Consider the following 18,005-nt stretch of genomic DNA (forward strand, 5'->3'; position numbering starts at 1 on the left):
GAGGAGCAGCCCCCAGGACCTGCTTCTGCCGATGGGTTTATCCACCAGAGCTCGAGCTCAGAGCTCCCACAACTGCTCGGGGGGAGCCAAACCTGTCTCCCTATGGAGGATCCCAAAGGATGGTGTGTTTGAGGTGCAGCATCACACTGCTGAGTCAAAAATCCCTGGGTGTTCTCCCCCAGCCCATGGCTCTTCACCAGGTGCAGGTTTGAGACTTACCCATAAAGGAACAAATCTTAATTCATGCACAGAGCATCATGCACAGAGACATTTTTAGGCCAAGGATGCTTTAAAAAATCAGTTTATTTTACCTTACAAATGATAAATAATTTGTTTGGTTTTTTTTAAAAATCATTTCAAGTGTGTTTTACTTCATGTTCCAATATTAAAATACCTTTCCCTTCTCCCCCCACCCCCCTAAGTGATCAATACAAAAATAATTGTGACCAAATCCTTTTTTTTTCTTTCTTTCTCAGAAATTCCTGTATTTTAGGCAAAAAGGCACACTGTGAAGGCTTTTCACCAGGAGGCACAGGGGTTCCTAAAGACCCCAAGAGCTTCTCACCCCTCTGTGCTTGTTCTAATCTGAGTGGAAGAGGACACAGGGTCAGGCAGCACTTCCAGTGCTTTTTGTCTGATCCCTCCAGGAATATTCCAGGGCCAAGGACAGCTTCAGTGCCATCCCTGTTTAACATTTGGGCACAGCAAAGCAGTACAGTTATTGAAGAGCTTCTTGTGGATAGCTGGCAGAGCAGGACATAAAACTGGACGTGGGTGTAGAATCCTTTCTTCAAAACCCACCTGGGATCCTCCTCTCCCCTTGCAGCCACAGGGTTGTGGTGGTAGTCATGAGTCTCTGGATGTTTTCTTTCTTAGTGGAAGAGTCACAAGACCAACACAAAAAGCTGGGCCTTCACTAGTCTAAATAGGGATTAATTAAAGCCCTAATTACCAGCCCTTTGGGGGCACAAGATGCTGGGCTATATCCCCCCGTTGTATTTCTATCCACAGGGGGATATAACAGCCAGTCAGGCACTAGGAAAAGCTACAGGCAGGCTCTTGCTTTGGGTGGGCTTCAAACCTTCCTTGTTCAGGGGGTGTGGACCCAAAAGTCAGCTGTTTTCCCGTTGTTGTGTCACCAGGAGGTGGTGAAGGCAGCGAAGGGGGTTCTTCATGGCAGCGATGTTTGGCAAGCCAGATCAGCGAGATCCTTTCTCTGCCTGCCCTGCCCGCTCAGCTCGAGGCTGGGAGCTGCCCCTTTGAGCTCCAGAGCAGGGCAGCACACCCCTTTCCCCGTGCTTCACCCCAAAACCTGCATCTGCTGCTCCAGGGAAGCCGGAGCATCACCACCCAGCGAGCTGAGCCTGCTCATCACAGCACGAGGCAGCATCAGGTGGGGAGGGAGTCACAGGAGGCCACAAGGAAAGGCACACACACAGAGCACAAGGCACCACTGTGAACAGCATTCCTTCTTCAGAGCAGCCAGACGAGCTGCCCCTGCAGAGTCCGGCCTGCCTCTAAGTTTCCTCATCCCAGAGGCAGAGCTGCTTTTGAGGCACGTAGTAGTCGAAGGTGTAGCCCTTCTGGCAGCTGCGGATGCCGCACTTGTAGGAGGACACCTTGCCCCCGGCGTCGCGGCTCTTGCAGTACTTGAGCATGCAGGGGTACCACTCGATGCTCAGCGAGTAGCTGCAGATGCACGGCTTCCAGCGGTCCGGGCACAGCCGGCAGCGCTGCAGCTCCGGCACGTCCGAGCCCTGCGGCAGCACCTCGAACATGGAGCCGTCCACCCCTGCGGGAGCAAGCACAGACATCGCTCAGGACAGAAGCAAACCGAAGGAGAGAGCCACCAAAGGCATCCCCACACAGCCCCCTGGCTGAGGAGGAGGTTGGATAGAGCGTTTTCAGGGGTTGTTGGGACTTAAATCGGAATGGGAGCCACGGGAGAGCAAAAGACCCTGAGGAAGGCAAGGTCTGGCAGGTCCGAGCTCTGTGGCAGCACCTGGAACAGACATCCCTCAGGGTGCTGCCATGAGGTAAAGCCAGAGGAGAGAGCCACCAAAGCCAGCACTGGTCTCTCTGCACAGTCCCCAGGTTAAGGAGGAGGTTGGACAGAGCATTTCCAAGGATTTAAATCTGAACAGGAACCACAGGAGAACAAAAGACCTCGGGGAAAGTAAGCCAGAAGACATAAAACCAACGTATTTCTGCTGGGTGGTGGAGCAGGTGAAAGGTTACCTCTAAAATCCCAAATTAGGTTCACTCGGGGAGCACCAGCAGGAGGAGTGAGATCTGCTAACACACAGGCTGCTGCAGGGTGACACACGTGCCTCAGAGCCAAAACAATCCGCGTTGATGCCCAGAAAGCTGGCAGGAGCCATCGCAGCACCGTGCCAGCTCGCTGACAGCGAAACCCACGGGAACTCACCTTTCTCCAGCCAGAACTTGACATCTTCCTCCCGGGTGTAAATGGCCTCCTTGGCCTCCGCGCAGACGTTGTGGATGTGGGAGCTCAGCTGGGCTCCCTTGCTGAAGTTCACAGCCACGTCCATGCTGAGATGTTCCAAACCTCGCACCTCCTCCGCCTGCCGCACTGTCCGGGGGTTTTTCTGCAGAGGAAATAATCAAAAACTTCAATGCTGGGTGCAGCTTGTTCCACTGTGAGGTGGTGCCAACACCAGATGTGAGGACAGATGTGCACCTGATCCTGCCTGGGTGAGAGGCACTTTAAAAATCTGTTGATGCTGCAAGCACGATGTTTTACCACTGCCTGTGGTGGTTTATCCGTGTTTTGTCTCCAGATCAGTAGTGTTTTGTCTCCAGATCAGTAGTGTTTTGTCTCCAGATCAGTACTGTTTTGTCCTGATCAGTGCTGTTTTGTCTCCAGATCAGTACTGGCTCCACCAGAGCAGGGATTTTCATGGCCACTCACCCACCCCTGACACAAATGAGGCTCAACTAAACCTCGAGTGCTTTACTAGAACAGGATCAATACCACTGAAGAACTCAGTTTAATACCAAATCCCTCAAGCAGGAGGGGTGGTCAGAGGTGGGTCTAAGATGCCTGGGAAGGGCATCCAGGTGGGATAACTCTGAGAATTCCTGGCTGGATGGGAGGACGGAGCCCCGTACCTGCCGCAGCTTGGCCATGGACTCGCTGGGGATGATCTCGTTGCGGTGGAGCCGGGTCACAAAGCAGAGGGCCTGGAACTGGCTCTGGCCCCTCTCCAGCTCTCCGAGGATTAAGGCACGGAAAATCTTCACCTCCTGACAGAGAGAGGAATAACAAAAATGAGAGCTGCAAACCTTTGGCACCAGTGAGGTGAACTGAGAGGTCGGGGTGAAAGAGAAAGGCTCCAGCCAAAAAACAAAACCAAAGTCTCATGCTTGTGCTACCTGAGCACAGGGGTTGTTCCCAGCTCCAATCCCACCCCAAAGCCTGCAGCAGAATCCCCGGTGTCTGTAGAGAATGAAGGGTTTGCCCGCTGTGGCAAGGACAAATTGCTGCCAGGTCACATCCCACCTCCAACAGGGTTTCTGTCCTTTCCCAAGAAGGGAAGCAAACTCCAAGGAACCTCGTCTGGTTTTGTTGAGCAAATATCACACAGCCATTATGGTCATGCCTTACTGAGTAAGCAGCCCCAAATTTCCTCTGTAGCCTTCCCTCCCTTGCTTCTTGACAGGTGGCATCCTGGAGAAAAAGTTACTCATCCCTGAATGTGTGGAACAGAAGTGAAAATCAAATTGTTAAAGGCAGAAGGAGCCGTTATGATCAGCTGCAGCTGACTTCCTCTCCTGTCCAGGTCACTAATTTTGTCATTTTACATGACATGGGCTGCAGTCCTTTCCAGAACCAGCCTGGAAATCACTCACAGTTACTTCATGTGGAGCCACAGAATTCCTGGGTCAACAGCAGAGACTCCCTGTGTCCTGCTCTGGCATCAAACCCTGATTTCCCTGCAGGGATCAATTCCTCTGGCTCTGGCTTCAGGGGCATCCGTGCCCTCTGTGGGAATCTGCCATCCCTTGGTGCCAGCCCATCCCACTCCAAGGGCTAAGCAGGACTGCAACAGGGAGAGCAATCCGTGCCTTTGGCAGCTCCTGCAGCCATCCCTCACCACAGAGAGCTGGACAGATACTGGTGAGAGAGCAGCAGGCAGAGCTGTGCCAGCTCCTCGGATCCCTCTCCTCCTGAGCTGTTCCTGCTGGATGCCTCATTGGCCTCTCCCAGCCTCTCTCTGCCCTAGAAGGGAGCATTTTTCTTTTCTAGCTGAGCTTTCCCGCTCACAGAGCCCACTCTTTACTCCCTGCCTTTTCTCCATGCCCAGGAGAGCAACGGGAATGCCATTCAGTGCACATCTGGACAGCTGCAAGGACAGCATTTCCACCCCCAGGATTGCAGAAATCATCTTGCTGGTGCAATTGTTGACTGCACAGCGAAGAGGAGGCTTGAGAAGAAAGAGATACCAAAAATTCCTGTGAAATTGCTATGGAATCATTACTTTTTTTGAGAGATTTAATGGGGAGATGTCCCACTGAGACACTGGAACAACCCACATTCCCCATCCACATTTAGTCCAGCTGCCTTCCAGCTTCCAGCTGGGAGCCCCCACGGCGTGCAGGGCCCATGGATGAGCAGACTAAAACCAGGAGCTGACTCTGGCATATTCCTCAGCTGCGGATTCAATTCTAATTCCCTTTGAACAGTCTGGGAAAAGCAAGCAGGGATAGCCACGTTTTGCATTCAGGCCGAAAACCTCCACAGGCAGGAGATTAAAAACAGTGCAGCACTTCCCAGGTTGGAGGCAATTTCTGTAAAATGAGAACGTGCTGAGCAGCTGATTAATCCTCCTGATCCGTCTATTTAAGAATTAGCCTTCAGCCAGCCGACTCTTTCCTCCTCAGGGCTGATGCAGACGAGGAATTCACAACTCCCTCTGCCTGAACTCCAGGTGCCAGGGATTTCCAGAGCATTTGTTGACACCAAGGGAGATGCACTGGGACAGGCAGGAATGGGCTGGGTTGCCAACATAGAAACAGCCAAAAGCAGCTTAAAAAAGGTGCTTTCTCAAGGGTCTGGCTCCTGTGGCACGAGTTCTTCTGAGGGGAGAAATCCCACCTTTACCTGGCTCTGAGCAAAGCCAAAGTGGACCTTGCAGTGACCACTCTGTCCTGAGCAAAATCAGTCCCTTCTTTTCCCTGCTCTGTCCCAAATCCTTGCTCGGCTTTGGCACAGCTCTCCCTGCAGCCCCAGGTGGAGCAAGAACCAAACCATGCTGCTTCAAAACGATGCCACAGGGAAAGAGCCACCAAAGCTTCTCCCCCTCGGAGAGCACCTTCCCCTCCCCAGCCTCCTCACCTTTTCCCAGCAGGAAAAGCAGTGAATCAGTGCCAAGGTGGGTACCCAGCCAAGGCAGCAAACAGCACCTTTAGCTCTGGGTTCCTGCAGAACTTCCCAGCAGGGAACAAGTCCCAGCAGAGCGGAGCAGAGCGGGGACTCTCCGGGTGAACTCAGGGCGGGGGCGCGGGGAATCCTCGGCCCTGAGTGGTTGCAGTGACAGCTGCTGCTGGGGTTTGGCTGTCAAACACTCGGTGGAACAGGGAACAAGCAGCCCTGCAGCAAGGCCACAGCAGCTCCTCAAGGCACCATGGAAATCAGTGCTCCCGGCTCCCAAAATCCCAGGGTGGCCTGTCCCTACCAAAGGGAGCAGCAGGGAAATCACCAAACTCCTTCCCTCCTCACCCTGTCCCCAGCCAGGGGCTGTCATCTGGGGCTGAGAGCAGCTCAACCCCCCTGCCTGGGGTTTATTCCAGCCGGGATTCACAAGCCTGTGTGGTCCAGCTCCCAGCCCAGCAACGATTCCACGTCGAGTGGAGCAAACCAGTTCCCAGGGAAATAAATCATTTCAGTGCCTTCCGCCCTGCAACCCATTCAGCTTTGCTGCCAAATTTCTCTCCCCCAAGGACATCAGTGCTGCTGTGAGGACCCACTTCTGTCTTTGCAGTGGCACAGGCAGAGGGGATGCGCTGCTGGGGCCGTGGGGTGACAGCAGCACTGCTGGGCCCCATTCTGCACGCTGTCAGCAGCCCTTGCCCCAGGGAACAGGCACAGCCAGCCACAGTTCCATGTGTTTGCACAGCACAGGGAACTCGGTGTTGCATCCACACCGGGGGTCCAGCCAGCTGAGCTACCCTGAATGGGTGGGGATTATGGTTTTTAACCCCTCTCTCTCTGGAAATGGCTGGAATGAAGAATTTTGGTGTCTCGTATTAAGGGATCTATAAAAGGCACATCAAGGATGTGCTGGGAGAGGGGGGAAAAAAGCACATTTTCAGAGCAATAAGGTTCTAGAAGTCAGAGTAACAAACACCAGGGTGTTTTAATGAGCCCTCCCACAGGGTCCTGAATGTTCAGAGAAGAATCTAGTTTCCAAATCACACAGATAAAATCTGTGGTCAGATGCTTTCCTGTGTCACCTGGTGATTTGTCACCTAACACGTGGCGCCCTGGCATGAGGAAATTCTGACACCAGCACCCCAAAACATCACACAACAGCTTTATCAAGACCTCCAAAAGACTGGCAGTGTGAGGGTTAAAACACTCCCTTCTGTTTCCAACCCCAACTTTTCCAGCAATCAAAAGGGAAGAGAAACTTTTCCAGATCTATGTGCTGACCTCGAAATAAACCCCCACCCACTTTGTTCGCAGTGTTTAACAACTGGCAACATCTCTCCTCTCAAATCAGACACAACATTCAGGGTTGCCGAGCCCCCTCACTAGTTTTTGCAATACATTTTGTGCCTGACCACAGCAAAAGAAATGTTCTCGTTCTCCTCTCTCAAACTGCAAGAAAAGAAAGGGTCGTTCCTGCTCTGCCCAGAAAACACCGAGTCCCAGTTCAAATTTGCACTGACCACTTTGTGCTGCTCTAAATAGGAAAAATAACCTGGTGTGCTCTGAGGACACGGCTCCTCCAGGTTCAGCTCTGGAGGGCAGGCAGGGGTAAAAGAGCAGTGAAAATCCCAGCCCTGTGGAAGCCCCAGGCACTGCTCAAGTCCCACCAGTGTCAGAGCAGAGCAATGAACAATGATCTCATTTAGCTCCTTTCTTCTCCAGCCCCTGGTCTGGCAGCCACAAATTGCCAGCAGAGGAAAAAAATAATTAAAAAATGGCAAATAAACCCCTGACTTTGGATGAACCCCCTGCAGTTTAAGCCAGAGGAGTGGAAAAATCGTTTGTGGAAAAACCCCAGCATCCTGGCCAGAGCGTGACCACACCATCAGGCTCAAGGGCAGCAGATCAACAACCCAGCTGCTTCTGAGAACACTCAGATCCCCACGACCTTCAGTGCAGGGGAGAAGTTGTGTAATTTCAGCGAGAGCAGCACCGGGGCAGAACAGGGAACTGTCTGGGTGCAGCTGCAGCAGGTCAGAGGGGGAAGCCTGGCCAGGCTGCTGCCTGCTCACACATTACTCACACACCACAAAGCCAGCTCCTCGTTCCTTTATGTTTCCCTGGCTTTTCCCAGCTATTTTCCAGCAAAGCCATGGAGCAGGGAGGGTCAGGCCCCGGCTGCTCTAAAACTGAGGATCAGGAATGCACTTCTGCAAGTTGGATGCTTGCAGAGCCCTCCAGGGAGCATCGCTTCCAGCAGGGGCTGAGCATTTAACCTCTGGACTCCAGACAGCTCCAGAGAACCCCAACCCAGAAGACACTCAGCTCTAATAAGGATGGGAGGGAGAGAAGAACTAGCACACACTCAGTCGGGTTTGTGGCTGAGCTCTGAGTTCTCAAGAAGAGCTGAAGCAAGTGAAAAATGCTGAAAAAATCACCAGCTCAGCACAGCAGCAGTCCCCAGGTCATTCCCCAGGTTCCCAAAGGACCTACCTAGAGGATCTGTAGTGAGTTTGGACCTCCCTCGCCTGGGAATGTGCAAGTTTGCAATCCGCAGGCTTCCGAGCCCTTCCTCCCTCCCCTCACTTCCCTGCTGTGCCACGGCTCGCAATTATTGAATATTTTCTCTAATAGGAGTCACAGGGCTGCTTCCCTGCACGTGTGCTGGAGGATTTGGAGCATGCCACCACTTCCAAAATCACCACGGCTTCTGCCGGCACCTCAGAGAGGAAAAGGAACATCCAAAGGAGACTGAGACTGAAAGGGGAAGAGGCACCAGAACAACCCCTGGCAAAAGGCTCCAAGGTTCACAGCGGGCTGGGACACACCACCTTCCTATCTCCTGGGTCTGGGCTTCCTCCTGCTGCAAAGCAAAGTCCACCTGAGCAAACAGGCGGGATGGGGAATGAGATAACACAGCCGTGCCACCCCGGGCAAACTGCTCTTCCCTGGGCAGCGGGAAGTTCCCCGCATCCAGCCAGGCTCGGCATCTCCATGCCCATGGGACATGTGGGATTTGGGGCCTCAGCTCAGCAGCATCAGCTCCCTGCACTCCGGGCTGGGAGCAGAGGGAGCTGTACAGCAGGGCTGTTGTCAGCCCCACTGACAGCTGTCAGTCAAACACGTCCCACACCACACACCAGCCCCCAAAGACGGCAGGAGCCCACCTAAGGAATTAACTGTACCCCATGGCACCATGGAGAGAGATATCCCAGGGCTACAGCAGAGCGTGGACAGCCCCACACCGGAGCCAGGGACCCGAGATCTCCCCAGCCCAGCCTCTCCTGCCCGGCCCCCGCTCCGTGCCCGGCTGTGCTGAGTCTGCCACGCGAAACTGGGCAGAACCGCGCAAAATTGTGCTGCTCACAACTCAGCAAGGAGCATCAGAGCTGCTGGACTCAGCTGGGAAACTGCTGCCCGTCCTTTCCCCGCTCAGCTGCGAAACTGCTACCTGGGATCTTTCACCAGCTATTTCCAGGGTGGAGGCAGCCCGGGTCACAGCAGTGACACCGGCGGGGACAGCAAGGCTGGTCACCTGTCCTGGAGCTGTGCGGGAGAGCCCAAACAAAGCCCCCGACGGTGCGAGAGCATGGACGGACTGTGTTTCCCTGCGCATTTCGAGGGAATTCCGTGCCTCTGAAACAGTTCTGGCTCCTGGAGCCCCAGACAAGATTTTCCAGGTTCCGAGTTGGGATGGACTCGGGTCTGGAAGGAGGACGGGAAGCATCGCCATCCCCAGCGCTCATCCCACAAAAAGCACTCACGGAGCGCACAAAAAAGCCCTGACGCGACCCTCCCGCGAGGTGCCAGGGGCCAGCGCTGCCATCCCGCAGCCTGTGCCCTCCTCGAGCCCCGCCGGCACTCACCGCGGGACCCCGCGGCACCCGGGGATGCTCTCCCCGTCCCGTTCTTATCCGAAAGCCCCGCGGATGCTCTCCCCCGCTCTGTACCGGTCTGAACTCCCCGGGGATGCTCTCCTCACTCCCTCCCCACCCGAACTCCCCGGAGATGCTCTCCCTGCTCGATCCCTGCCCGAACCCCCCCCTCGGGGATGCTCTCCCCCGCCCCGTACCTGTCTGAAATCCGCCGTGAGCGTGACCAGGGCGCCGTCGGCCGCCCGCAGCTCCAGGCTGACGCAGTCGGCCCCGCTGTCGGCCTGCAGGCTCTCCTCCGTCACCTGCCCGCCGGGCAGCCGCACCCGCACCCGCAGCTCTGCCCGCGCCGCGGGGCCGGGCAGCGGGGCCAGCGCCAGCCACAGCAGCGCGGGCAGCGCCGGCAGCCGCGGCCGCGGGCCGCGCATCCCCCCGCGCCCCGGGCTCAGGGCAGGGCGCGCATGGGGCGGGGGGCGCGGGCGGAGCGCGGAAGGCGGCGGGGGAAGGCGGCCCCGCCGCGCCCCCGGCCCCGCGGGGGTGGCTCGGCGCGCCGCCCGCTCGCCCGGCTCATCCAGCGCCCGCTCGCTGCCTCCTCCCCGCGCGGGCTCTGCCCTCGCCCCCCGCCCGTCACTTCCCCCCTGGACCCGGGACGGCCCCGCCGAGCAGCGCCCGCCCCGTCGTTAAAGGGACAGCGCCGGGGCGGAGGGGGAGCGGCGAGCGGCGGCCGAGCCCTGGCTGCGCACGTGGATCCGTGGGCCAGAGCCCCGACACCCCGGATCCATCGTCCTGAACGCCGGCCCCGCACACGCGGATCCATCATCCACAGCCCCGCACACGCGGATCCATCCTCCACAGCCCCGCACAGGCGCGTCCGCCATCCAGAGCCCCAGTCCCGCACACGCGGATCCATCTCCCGCAGCCCCGGCTGCCAGCTGGGAGCACGGAGACAGGCTCTGCTGCTGCCCGCTCCGGGGCTCTCCCGCATTCCCGCTGTGTTTTTCGCCCTGGGTCCCCAGCTGGCTACAAAGGAGGGCATGGTTCAAGCAAAGCCCAGCTCAAATCATGGGGTCACAGAATGGTTTGGGTTGGAAGGGGCCTTAAAGATCACCCAAAGTTCCACCCCCACCTTAAGGACACCTTCCACTAGCCCAGGTTGTTCAGAGCTCCATCCATCCCAGCCTTGAACGCCTCCAGGGATGGGGCAGCCACAATTAAATACACCCAGAGTTTTCTGAATGCGTTCTTGCTGCAAATCGAACGATACTGATGTGATTGCTCAGGCTCCCAGTGCCACAGGTCTGGTGTGAGCATCCCTGCCCCTGAGGATGTAACTGGGACACCTCAAAGCCTCTCTCCCAGGCATGAGGGACCTGTGTCACTTCAGAGCCTGCAGCTCACCCTCCAAACGCTCCCAATCTGCCCTTCACCCTCCCGGCTCTGTGATCATTTCCAGATGGGCAGATGCTGCTGAAGGGCCCCTTTGATTTCAAAAGGTCTCCCTGCAAACACAAAGGTCACTGTGGCAGCAGGATCAGGGCCTCGGAGAAAGAGCTTTGCGAGGAGGAGCACAGAAATAAACAGAAACAACCATTAAAGCCACTCCAGGCAGGGAGATCACTCTTGTCCAAATAGTGCTTTTTGCGTGACCTCACACAAGCTTTAACCCTAAATTTTCACCGCTTCCCTCAAGCAAAATTGGCTCTTTGAAACGCTTTTCAGGACAATAGCGGTGCTAAAAATAAGAGAAGGGAAAGTTAAGAAGTGCAAACGAGGGAGGAAAGCAATGGCTCAGCTCGGGTACAAAAAGAGAGGGAGGGCCCACAAGGTAGGAACGAACAGAAAGATCTTCCTGACAAAAGCTGCAGAGGACACGGCCCCACTCACACAGTGAATTTATTCAGAAGAGATTATGCAAAAACCAGGAGGATCTCAGCAGGGGCTGGAGGGAAGAGCGCCATGAGGCCAGCGGGCACAAACAACCCTTAGAGGAATTCCAGTCCGAAGGGTTCTTCTCATCCCAAACCTGGAATCCACATCCCTGTGGCACTGGGGGCACTCAGGTTTTATCTGAGCCGCTGGATCCTGGGGTGTGAGAGGTGATCCGGGGCTGTCCCTCGCTGTGCTGCTGCAGCAAAGCTGCCTTGGCGTACGTGGTGTTATTTTCCTCCTGGGAGCTCCTAGAGCAGAGGAAATCAGCAGTTTGGCTCAGGGAGCTCTTCCCGAGGCTCAGCAGATTGCCAGGAATGCTGGAGTCCTCCTGGAGACTGCAACTCTGACCTGGGAACGGTGGGTTTGATCCCAGTCCCAGAAACGAATGGACGCACAGATAAACACTGGAAGGGGATTAAAAACGCTGGCAGAGTTAACGAACAAGGAGCTGTCTGGGAGAGAGCAGGGAGCAGAAAAGCAATCAGAGAGCACAGGAGGGACAGCCTTGCTGGGATGTGCAAGGGGCTGGAAGCTGCCAAGGGACGGAGTGGTCAGCAGGTGACACTGAACAGAATTCCTGAAGAGCAAGTGCAGCTCCAAGACTTTGGGACAGGTCTGAGAGGCCAAACCAGTGCCTTACTGGTGTCAGTCAGCCTTTCTACCTTTGCTGTTTGCTACTGTGGGGCAGCTGCATGGATGGAACCTTTCCTGAACCCCAGGGAAGGTGAAACATTCCCCGCAGCTCAATGTGCCCCTTGCGGGATCAGTCTGACTGAAAGTCAGTGATCTGGGCCAGGATTTCCTGGTATGTGAGCACATTGCAGCCTTTTACTGGGAGAAAACTTCCATTAAAATACCTCAGCCACGACTGAGAAGGAGGTCAAGGGGAACAAAAAGTGCTGCTAAAATCCTGGCTGGGCTTTGCTGTGAAGTTCCAGTGCGTGGGAGCGGGGAACTGCGTCTGGCACAGGGCTTGCCTTGGTGCCTCTGTCGTCCCTGGGGAAAACCACGTGGATTTGGCCAAGCTACAAATCCTCACTGCCTCTTCCTCACCTCAGAACTTTGTTTACAGAAGCTCCGTGTCACGCTGGCACCTTGGAAAACCACGAAGGGATCAATGCCCACTCAGGCTGGACTCAAAGACTCGCTCGGAGCCCTGGCAAGCGAGGGAAAAACAGAGCAGAGGGTGTGAGAAGTGCTGCAGCATCCACACAAAGCTCTGCTTGCAAGAGCCTTCCCTGCATGCAGATTTTCCAGGCAAACCAAAATGTTTGTAGCCATCTCGTCTTCACCACTTGCCAGCCACTTGCTGTCCTGTGAATGCTGCCAGGGGTGAAGCAGAAATTCCTGCACCAGCTTCTCCTTTCACCCATCCCAGGAATGCACCTGACCTGTGTGGTGTTGTACCCCTCCTCCCCCCAGAACATAAAATGAAATGAAATGAAATAAAATAAAACAAAATGAAATAAAATAAAATAAAATAAAATAAAATAAAATAAAATGAATCATCCTTTCCCCTCTTAACCCAAATCTCTTTTACGCAGTCAGGATGCCCAGCTTCCTGAGCAAAGGAGCTTTTAAGAGCAGGGAAAGTGAAGGCCCTTTCCCTTTGCTGTTTCACTCCAAAGTGAGTAATCAGCCCGTACTCCAGAGGCCATTAACATCCAGAGTTTCCCTTCCCATGCAGAAGAGAGCAATAATTACTGCTACTTTCTCATCAGCTTAGAGTAAAGCTCTGTGGCCACTTTGCTTATTATGAGCATGAAACCAAAGGATTCCAACCACCACAACAGCACATCAAAGAGAGACGATGTTTGTTGGGAACCAGCTGCTTATTCTGAGAAATAATCTGGGTAATTCTGGGCTGGAGGAGGCTGAAAACTGGGGAAGAGCATCTTGCTGGGAGCTGCTCTGCTGCCAGAGACCTTCGGAGGGGCAAAAAACCCTCTCCCATGCCCTGTTTGGGGTGGCTGCAGGGGGATCTCAGGCAGGTGCAGCCCCAGAGCTCTGCCAGCTCTCAGCTGCTCTCAGTCCCGCACAGCTCTGCTGCTGCAGAAACAGCGGCACCCCTGTGGCTCCCCTCAGAGTGCTGAATCAACAACCACAGTGCTTCCCCGAGAAGCTCCAGGCCCTCCAAACTGCCTCTGCTTCTTCAAAAAGGCCTCTTTGCCATCCCAAGTCGCCTTTGCCTCGGCAGAAATGGAGAGAAATTCAGTGCAGGAGCTCCCCTGGTCTCAGGGAAAGGACCCAGCCGGGCAGGAGCTCTGAGCCATACCCCAACAGCAACAACGAGCCCTAAATGTCCAGCCTAAACCCTCCCCCTGCGAGGTGATTAATTAGGCTGTGTCTAATGAGCTGTGCACAGCACCCTGGCTTGGTCAGGGCATGGAGGAGATGGAGGCAGCAGCACCAAAGCTGCTGCACCCACCAGGGTTGTCAGTGCCAGAGTTTAACACCAGGTTCTGCTCACTCAGAACAGACCAGCGGTGCCCACAAACTTGGGAAGCAGCAAGCTCCTGGCCCTGCTGGAGCTGGGAAGCAGGATGGAGCTGAATGGAGGGGTTTTGCCTGTGGATCACCACAGTTTATTCCCCTGCCCCGGCCCCAGCAGGTTTATTTCCCTGCCTGCACTGAGGAGAGCTCTGTGCACGCTCGGAGCTCCTTCCAGCACTCTGGAACTGCTTGCACAGCTGGAGTTCAGGGCAGGAATGGGAAGCCCTGAAGAGAGAGGAAACCCAGACTTTCGGCTGTGCTCTGCAAACCCCACGCAGCAGTTGTCCAGATCAGCCCAAAAGATCTGAAGTCTTCCAAATTAAAATCCACCAAGAACAAGCCTTTGCTGCCTGCTCAGTGCCCGAGTTCCTCATTTTGTTTACTCTGGTGTTAATCCCAACTCAAGTTGGTGTAACTGAGGTCAGGGGTCAGACCCAAACTCTTTAATCTCCCATCCTTCATTTCTCGTGCCAAACTACTTTTAAAGCTACACGAAAGAATCATCAGTGCTTTTTGAAGGATTCAATCAGGGCAAGCATTTTGGGGAGCTGAACACACAAAACCCAGCTATTTGCTGTTGTTCCCAGCACTACAGAACTAAAAGAGCTCAGGGAGAGTTAATTGGATTTTTTTTCACTCTCCTGGTCCCCCAACTTGTAGACTAAATCCCAGCTATTATCAGGAATATTACTACCAAGGACCTATGGCTTGATCTGAAGCTCTGGGAAAGGATTTGTGTTGTGGCGTTCAGTGGAGATCTGACTGTTGCAGAAAGGAATCAGGCTTCGAGTCATTTCTCATTAATTAAAAGTGATTCAGCATCCCTTCGGAGTGTTCCCTGCTGCCCCTCCTCAATGTCCTCCTTTCCTTGACAATTACATAAACCAAGCTTCTGAATGGGGGTGAAAAACAGCTTTAGTGGCTTAGAAGAATGCCCAGCATCTTCTGGCTCTGACCTGGTTACCACTCTATTCTCTGTCCTTGGCAATTAAGGGGCTGAGCAGTGCAGCAGCCTGGGTGTAATTAAATGAGCAGGCCCCGGTGGCAGAGCACTGGGAAGTTGATTGAGTGCTCTAAAGCTGCTGCAGATGCTTGTCCAGAGATGTTATCCTGATTAGATGCAGGTTAATTGGGATTCCACGCTCAGCGATGCAGCTGCAGGGAGGCTGGGAAGGGCAGAAGGAGAGCAGTGGGAGAGGTTCTTGGGGTGTGCAGGAGGGGTTCTGCCCCTTCTCTCCTGGATTAATTAATGAAAGGGACTCAAGAGCACGAGCCGGGCGTAACCTGGTTCAGGTGGAAGAGGGAAGTGCCACAAAAGAACAATTCTGAAGCCACACCCCACAATCCAGGTGAGGATCCCTCACAGGGCTCCCGAAGCCTTGAGAGAACAATCCTGAACTGTGGGAGCTGCTGGAGATCACCCAGCCAAAACTGGGCTGCCCTCCTTGGAAAGGCCATGAGAGCTGGAAGGATCATGTGGAAGGGTCTGGGCTGCCAGGAGACACTTCAGAGTTCGCACTGATGGTGTGGATTTGGGAAGTACTAGGAAATTACTGGAAAAATCTCCTCATGGCCAGCACTGCTCCTTACAAAAGTAAAAGCTCCTCCGTGGGGCAGAGCAAGGGCTGTGGATGCCTCCTGTGGCACTGGAGGTTTGGGCAGGTGCCCCTTTTGGTCCCCTGTCCTCTGCTGGGGGCAGAAGTTGTACCTGACGAGTCAAATTCCCATTCCTTTTGTGCTGAAGTCAGGCTTGGTGCTCCTTATTTCCTCCTGCTCCGGCCCTTTTGTGTCCTGCTCACACAGCCCCGCTCCTTCCCTCAACATCTGGATTCAACTACCCAGCAGCAGGATCTCTGCAGCACATTCCTCCCCTCCCTCCTGCCTCGTGTCCTGTTCACAGAGGGAACAGACACAAAGAGGGGGAGGCCAGAGAGAGAAAAAGGAGGACAGGGCAGGAGGAAGGCATTGGGAGGTGAAATCATTTCTTCTTTTCCTTTTCCGAACTCAGCTCTTGGCCTGTATGGCTCCCAAATGCTGCAGAAATACAGGAATCCCATTAAAACCCACTGAAAAAAGTCTTCTGAAGCTGCCCCTATCCCTGGAAGTTTTCAAAGCCGGGGTTTGGAGCAGCCTGATTTAGTGGAAATGTCCCTGCTGATGGGACAAAATGAGTTTTAAGGTCCCTTCCAACCCAAACCATGCTGGGATCCTGTGAAATCCCTCAGTGGCAGAGGGAAAACCTTCCAGCCATTTCCAGGGATGGAAAGGATGTGGAATGCTCTGCAGGTATCTCTCACAGCCCAGCCCCTGGGCCACAGCTGGGGAAGTGGGAATCTGCTACTGTCCCTGGGCACACGGAAGGCTCCGTGCTGTATTTTGGAAATGAAGCAATCCAGGAGGTCAATGTTGATTAAAGTCCATCAACTCACACCCTCGGCGTGTTTGGAGATAAAAACGGGCAAGGTCTGGGAGCAGCAACTGCTCTGAGCCCTGGATCCCACATTCCCATGAAAGCAGCCGAATATCCTGCTGGGAACATCTGAAATAACAGCCCCCAGGGACAGCCGGGATGGAGGGAAGGAGCTTTCATGTCTCTTCCAAGCCAAACCATTCCATGAATAAAAGCGACGCCTCTCCAAGTGTCCCTCCACTTCTGAGGAATCCAGGCAGGGAGATGTCCTGCACCGCAGCCCTGCTGCTGCTGGCTGGGGAGAGGTTAATTTAAACCAGCACAGTTTAGGCTGGAATGATTCCTGGGGAATTTAGGGGGGGAGAAAAACCCCCAAGTGGTGAGTTTTTAATTGGGAGGCTGACCAAAGACCAGAGAAAGCAACGCCAGTGTGGAGTTAATATCCTTTAAAACAAAAAGGGTGTGAATTTTCCGTGCAAGGCAAGCCCTGTGTAACAGATATTATAAATCTCTGTGAAGCCCTCAAATTCTAAAAGGATATAAATCTAATTAAAGTGATATAAATCTAACAGGAGAAATACACTGTAAATCCAGCCAAAATGATACCCATCTAAGGAAAGCAATGCAAATGCACCAGAAACATCATAAATAAAATCAAAGCAATATAGAAGATGTAACGGAAGCAATCTGAACCCTAAATCAAGTGCTATAAATACAGCAGGAAGATCTAAAACTAATTAAAGTGATTTATAAAATGGACATTTCGAGAAGAATCACAGCCCACAGAAGAGGAGAGGAGCTGGAGAGGGGGACCAGGAGAGGTTTATGAGCAATAAAACCACAAAGAATCACCCAAGGTTAATGAGATGCTGTGCTCCAGCTGCAAAGAGGGTCAGGGAAGCTCCTCTTCCCCACAACTCTGAATCCCACTTTATTCTGACCCACATTTCCCAGGGCAAGGCAGTGAAATGGGGATGGTTTCATGGGGTAAATGGTGAAAATCATGCCAGGGGAACCACAGAATTTTCCAGCTCAAGGTCTTGGGAGTTCTGGGGGATCCTCAGCCCAGCAGGAATTTATGGGAGCTCAGGAGAACTCAGCCAGCACAGCCCTGATATTTTCCCGCCCTACTCATTCCCGACCCAAATTTTCCTGGGTACAGTGAAGCAACAAAAAGAAAATGAAGGATTTTGGGGATTTTCTCCACTCCCCTGTTCACCTGCTATGTTTAAAGGCAGAACTGTCCCAAATCTGCTGTGTTTGCAGACTGACACAGTGGGGACTATTTTTGCCTTAAACTGGAAAAATCCCATTTGTAGTTTCCATTTTCCTCCACTTGCACATAAAATAAGTTCCTAAAGGTCTTTCTTTTTTTCCACTTAAGTGATGGAATAATTGACCTAATCCAGCCACAATCCAAACAATCATAATCAATAATGCTGTTTGTCTTTGGGGGAAAAAAACCCAATCAATTCCAGAAAATAAGCAGATCTGCTCAAAATTCTGGCTGCCTTTAGCGAAAAGAAAGTATTTTCATTCTGAATAATAAAACACCCTCAGTTCAGCTTTACAATTGTGCTTTTGCCTTCCAATCTTCCTCCAAAGTGCCATATGTTTTATACTTGCAATTCCAACATTTTCTCGTGCTTGAAAGTCATTTGGCATTTGAGCATCTGCAGTGGCCTGGATTTCATTTCTTTTTCCAGAGCAAAGGAAAAGATCTATTTTGTGGTAATTCACTGGGAAGCAGCAACCCCCTCCCCAACCCCCCAACCCCAACAATTTATGTTCGAAAATCAGCCCGGAGGAAAACGCAAGTATTTTTCTGGCAGATTTAGCTGGAAATATTTCCTGTGTGTCCTGGGTTGCAGTGTATTCTATTCCCATCCTCATGAGCTGGTGAAAT

The 18,005-nt window shown here is 53.5% G+C and overlaps 1 protein-coding gene across 1 annotated transcript; it reads right to left on the reverse strand.

Moving 5' to 3' along the window:
• Nucleotides 1-285: 285 nt before the first annotated feature.
• Nucleotides 286-9,695, reverse strand: OAF (out at first homolog). Its single transcript, XM_048328933.1, has 4 exons — nucleotides 9,468-9,695; nucleotides 3,133-3,267; nucleotides 2,429-2,609; nucleotides 286-1,792 (listed from the first exon to the last, which is right to left on the reverse strand). The coding sequence occupies exons 1-4, from the start codon at nucleotides 9,693-9,695 to the stop codon at nucleotides 1,518-1,520; spliced, it is 819 nt and encodes a 272-aa protein (XP_048184890.1). The 3' UTR covers nucleotides 286-1,517.
• Nucleotides 9,696-18,005: the final 8,310 nt, after the last annotated feature.

This window comes from Corvus hawaiiensis, chromosome 25, assembly GCF_020740725.1.
Source record: "Corvus hawaiiensis isolate bCorHaw1 chromosome 25, bCorHaw1.pri.cur, whole genome shotgun sequence".
In the NCBI taxonomy this organism is placed as follows: domain Eukaryota; kingdom Metazoa; phylum Chordata; class Aves; order Passeriformes; family Corvidae; genus Corvus; species Corvus hawaiiensis.

Bases quoted from the DNA above. Each gene is read 5' to 3' on its own strand.
- OAF (XM_048328933.1), bottom strand. From the start codon at position 9,695: ATGCGCGGCCCGCGGCCGCGGCTGCCGGCGCTGCCCGCGCTGCTGTGG. The intron at 2,610-3,132 runs GTACGGGGCTCC...TTTCCTCTGCAG, and splicing joins CCATGGCCAAGCTGCGGCAG to AAAAACCCCCGGACAGTGCG. The intron at 1,793-2,428 runs GTGAGTTCCCGT...TTGCTCCCGCAG, and splicing joins CAAGTTCTGGCTGGAGAAAG to GGGTGGACGGCTCCATGTTC.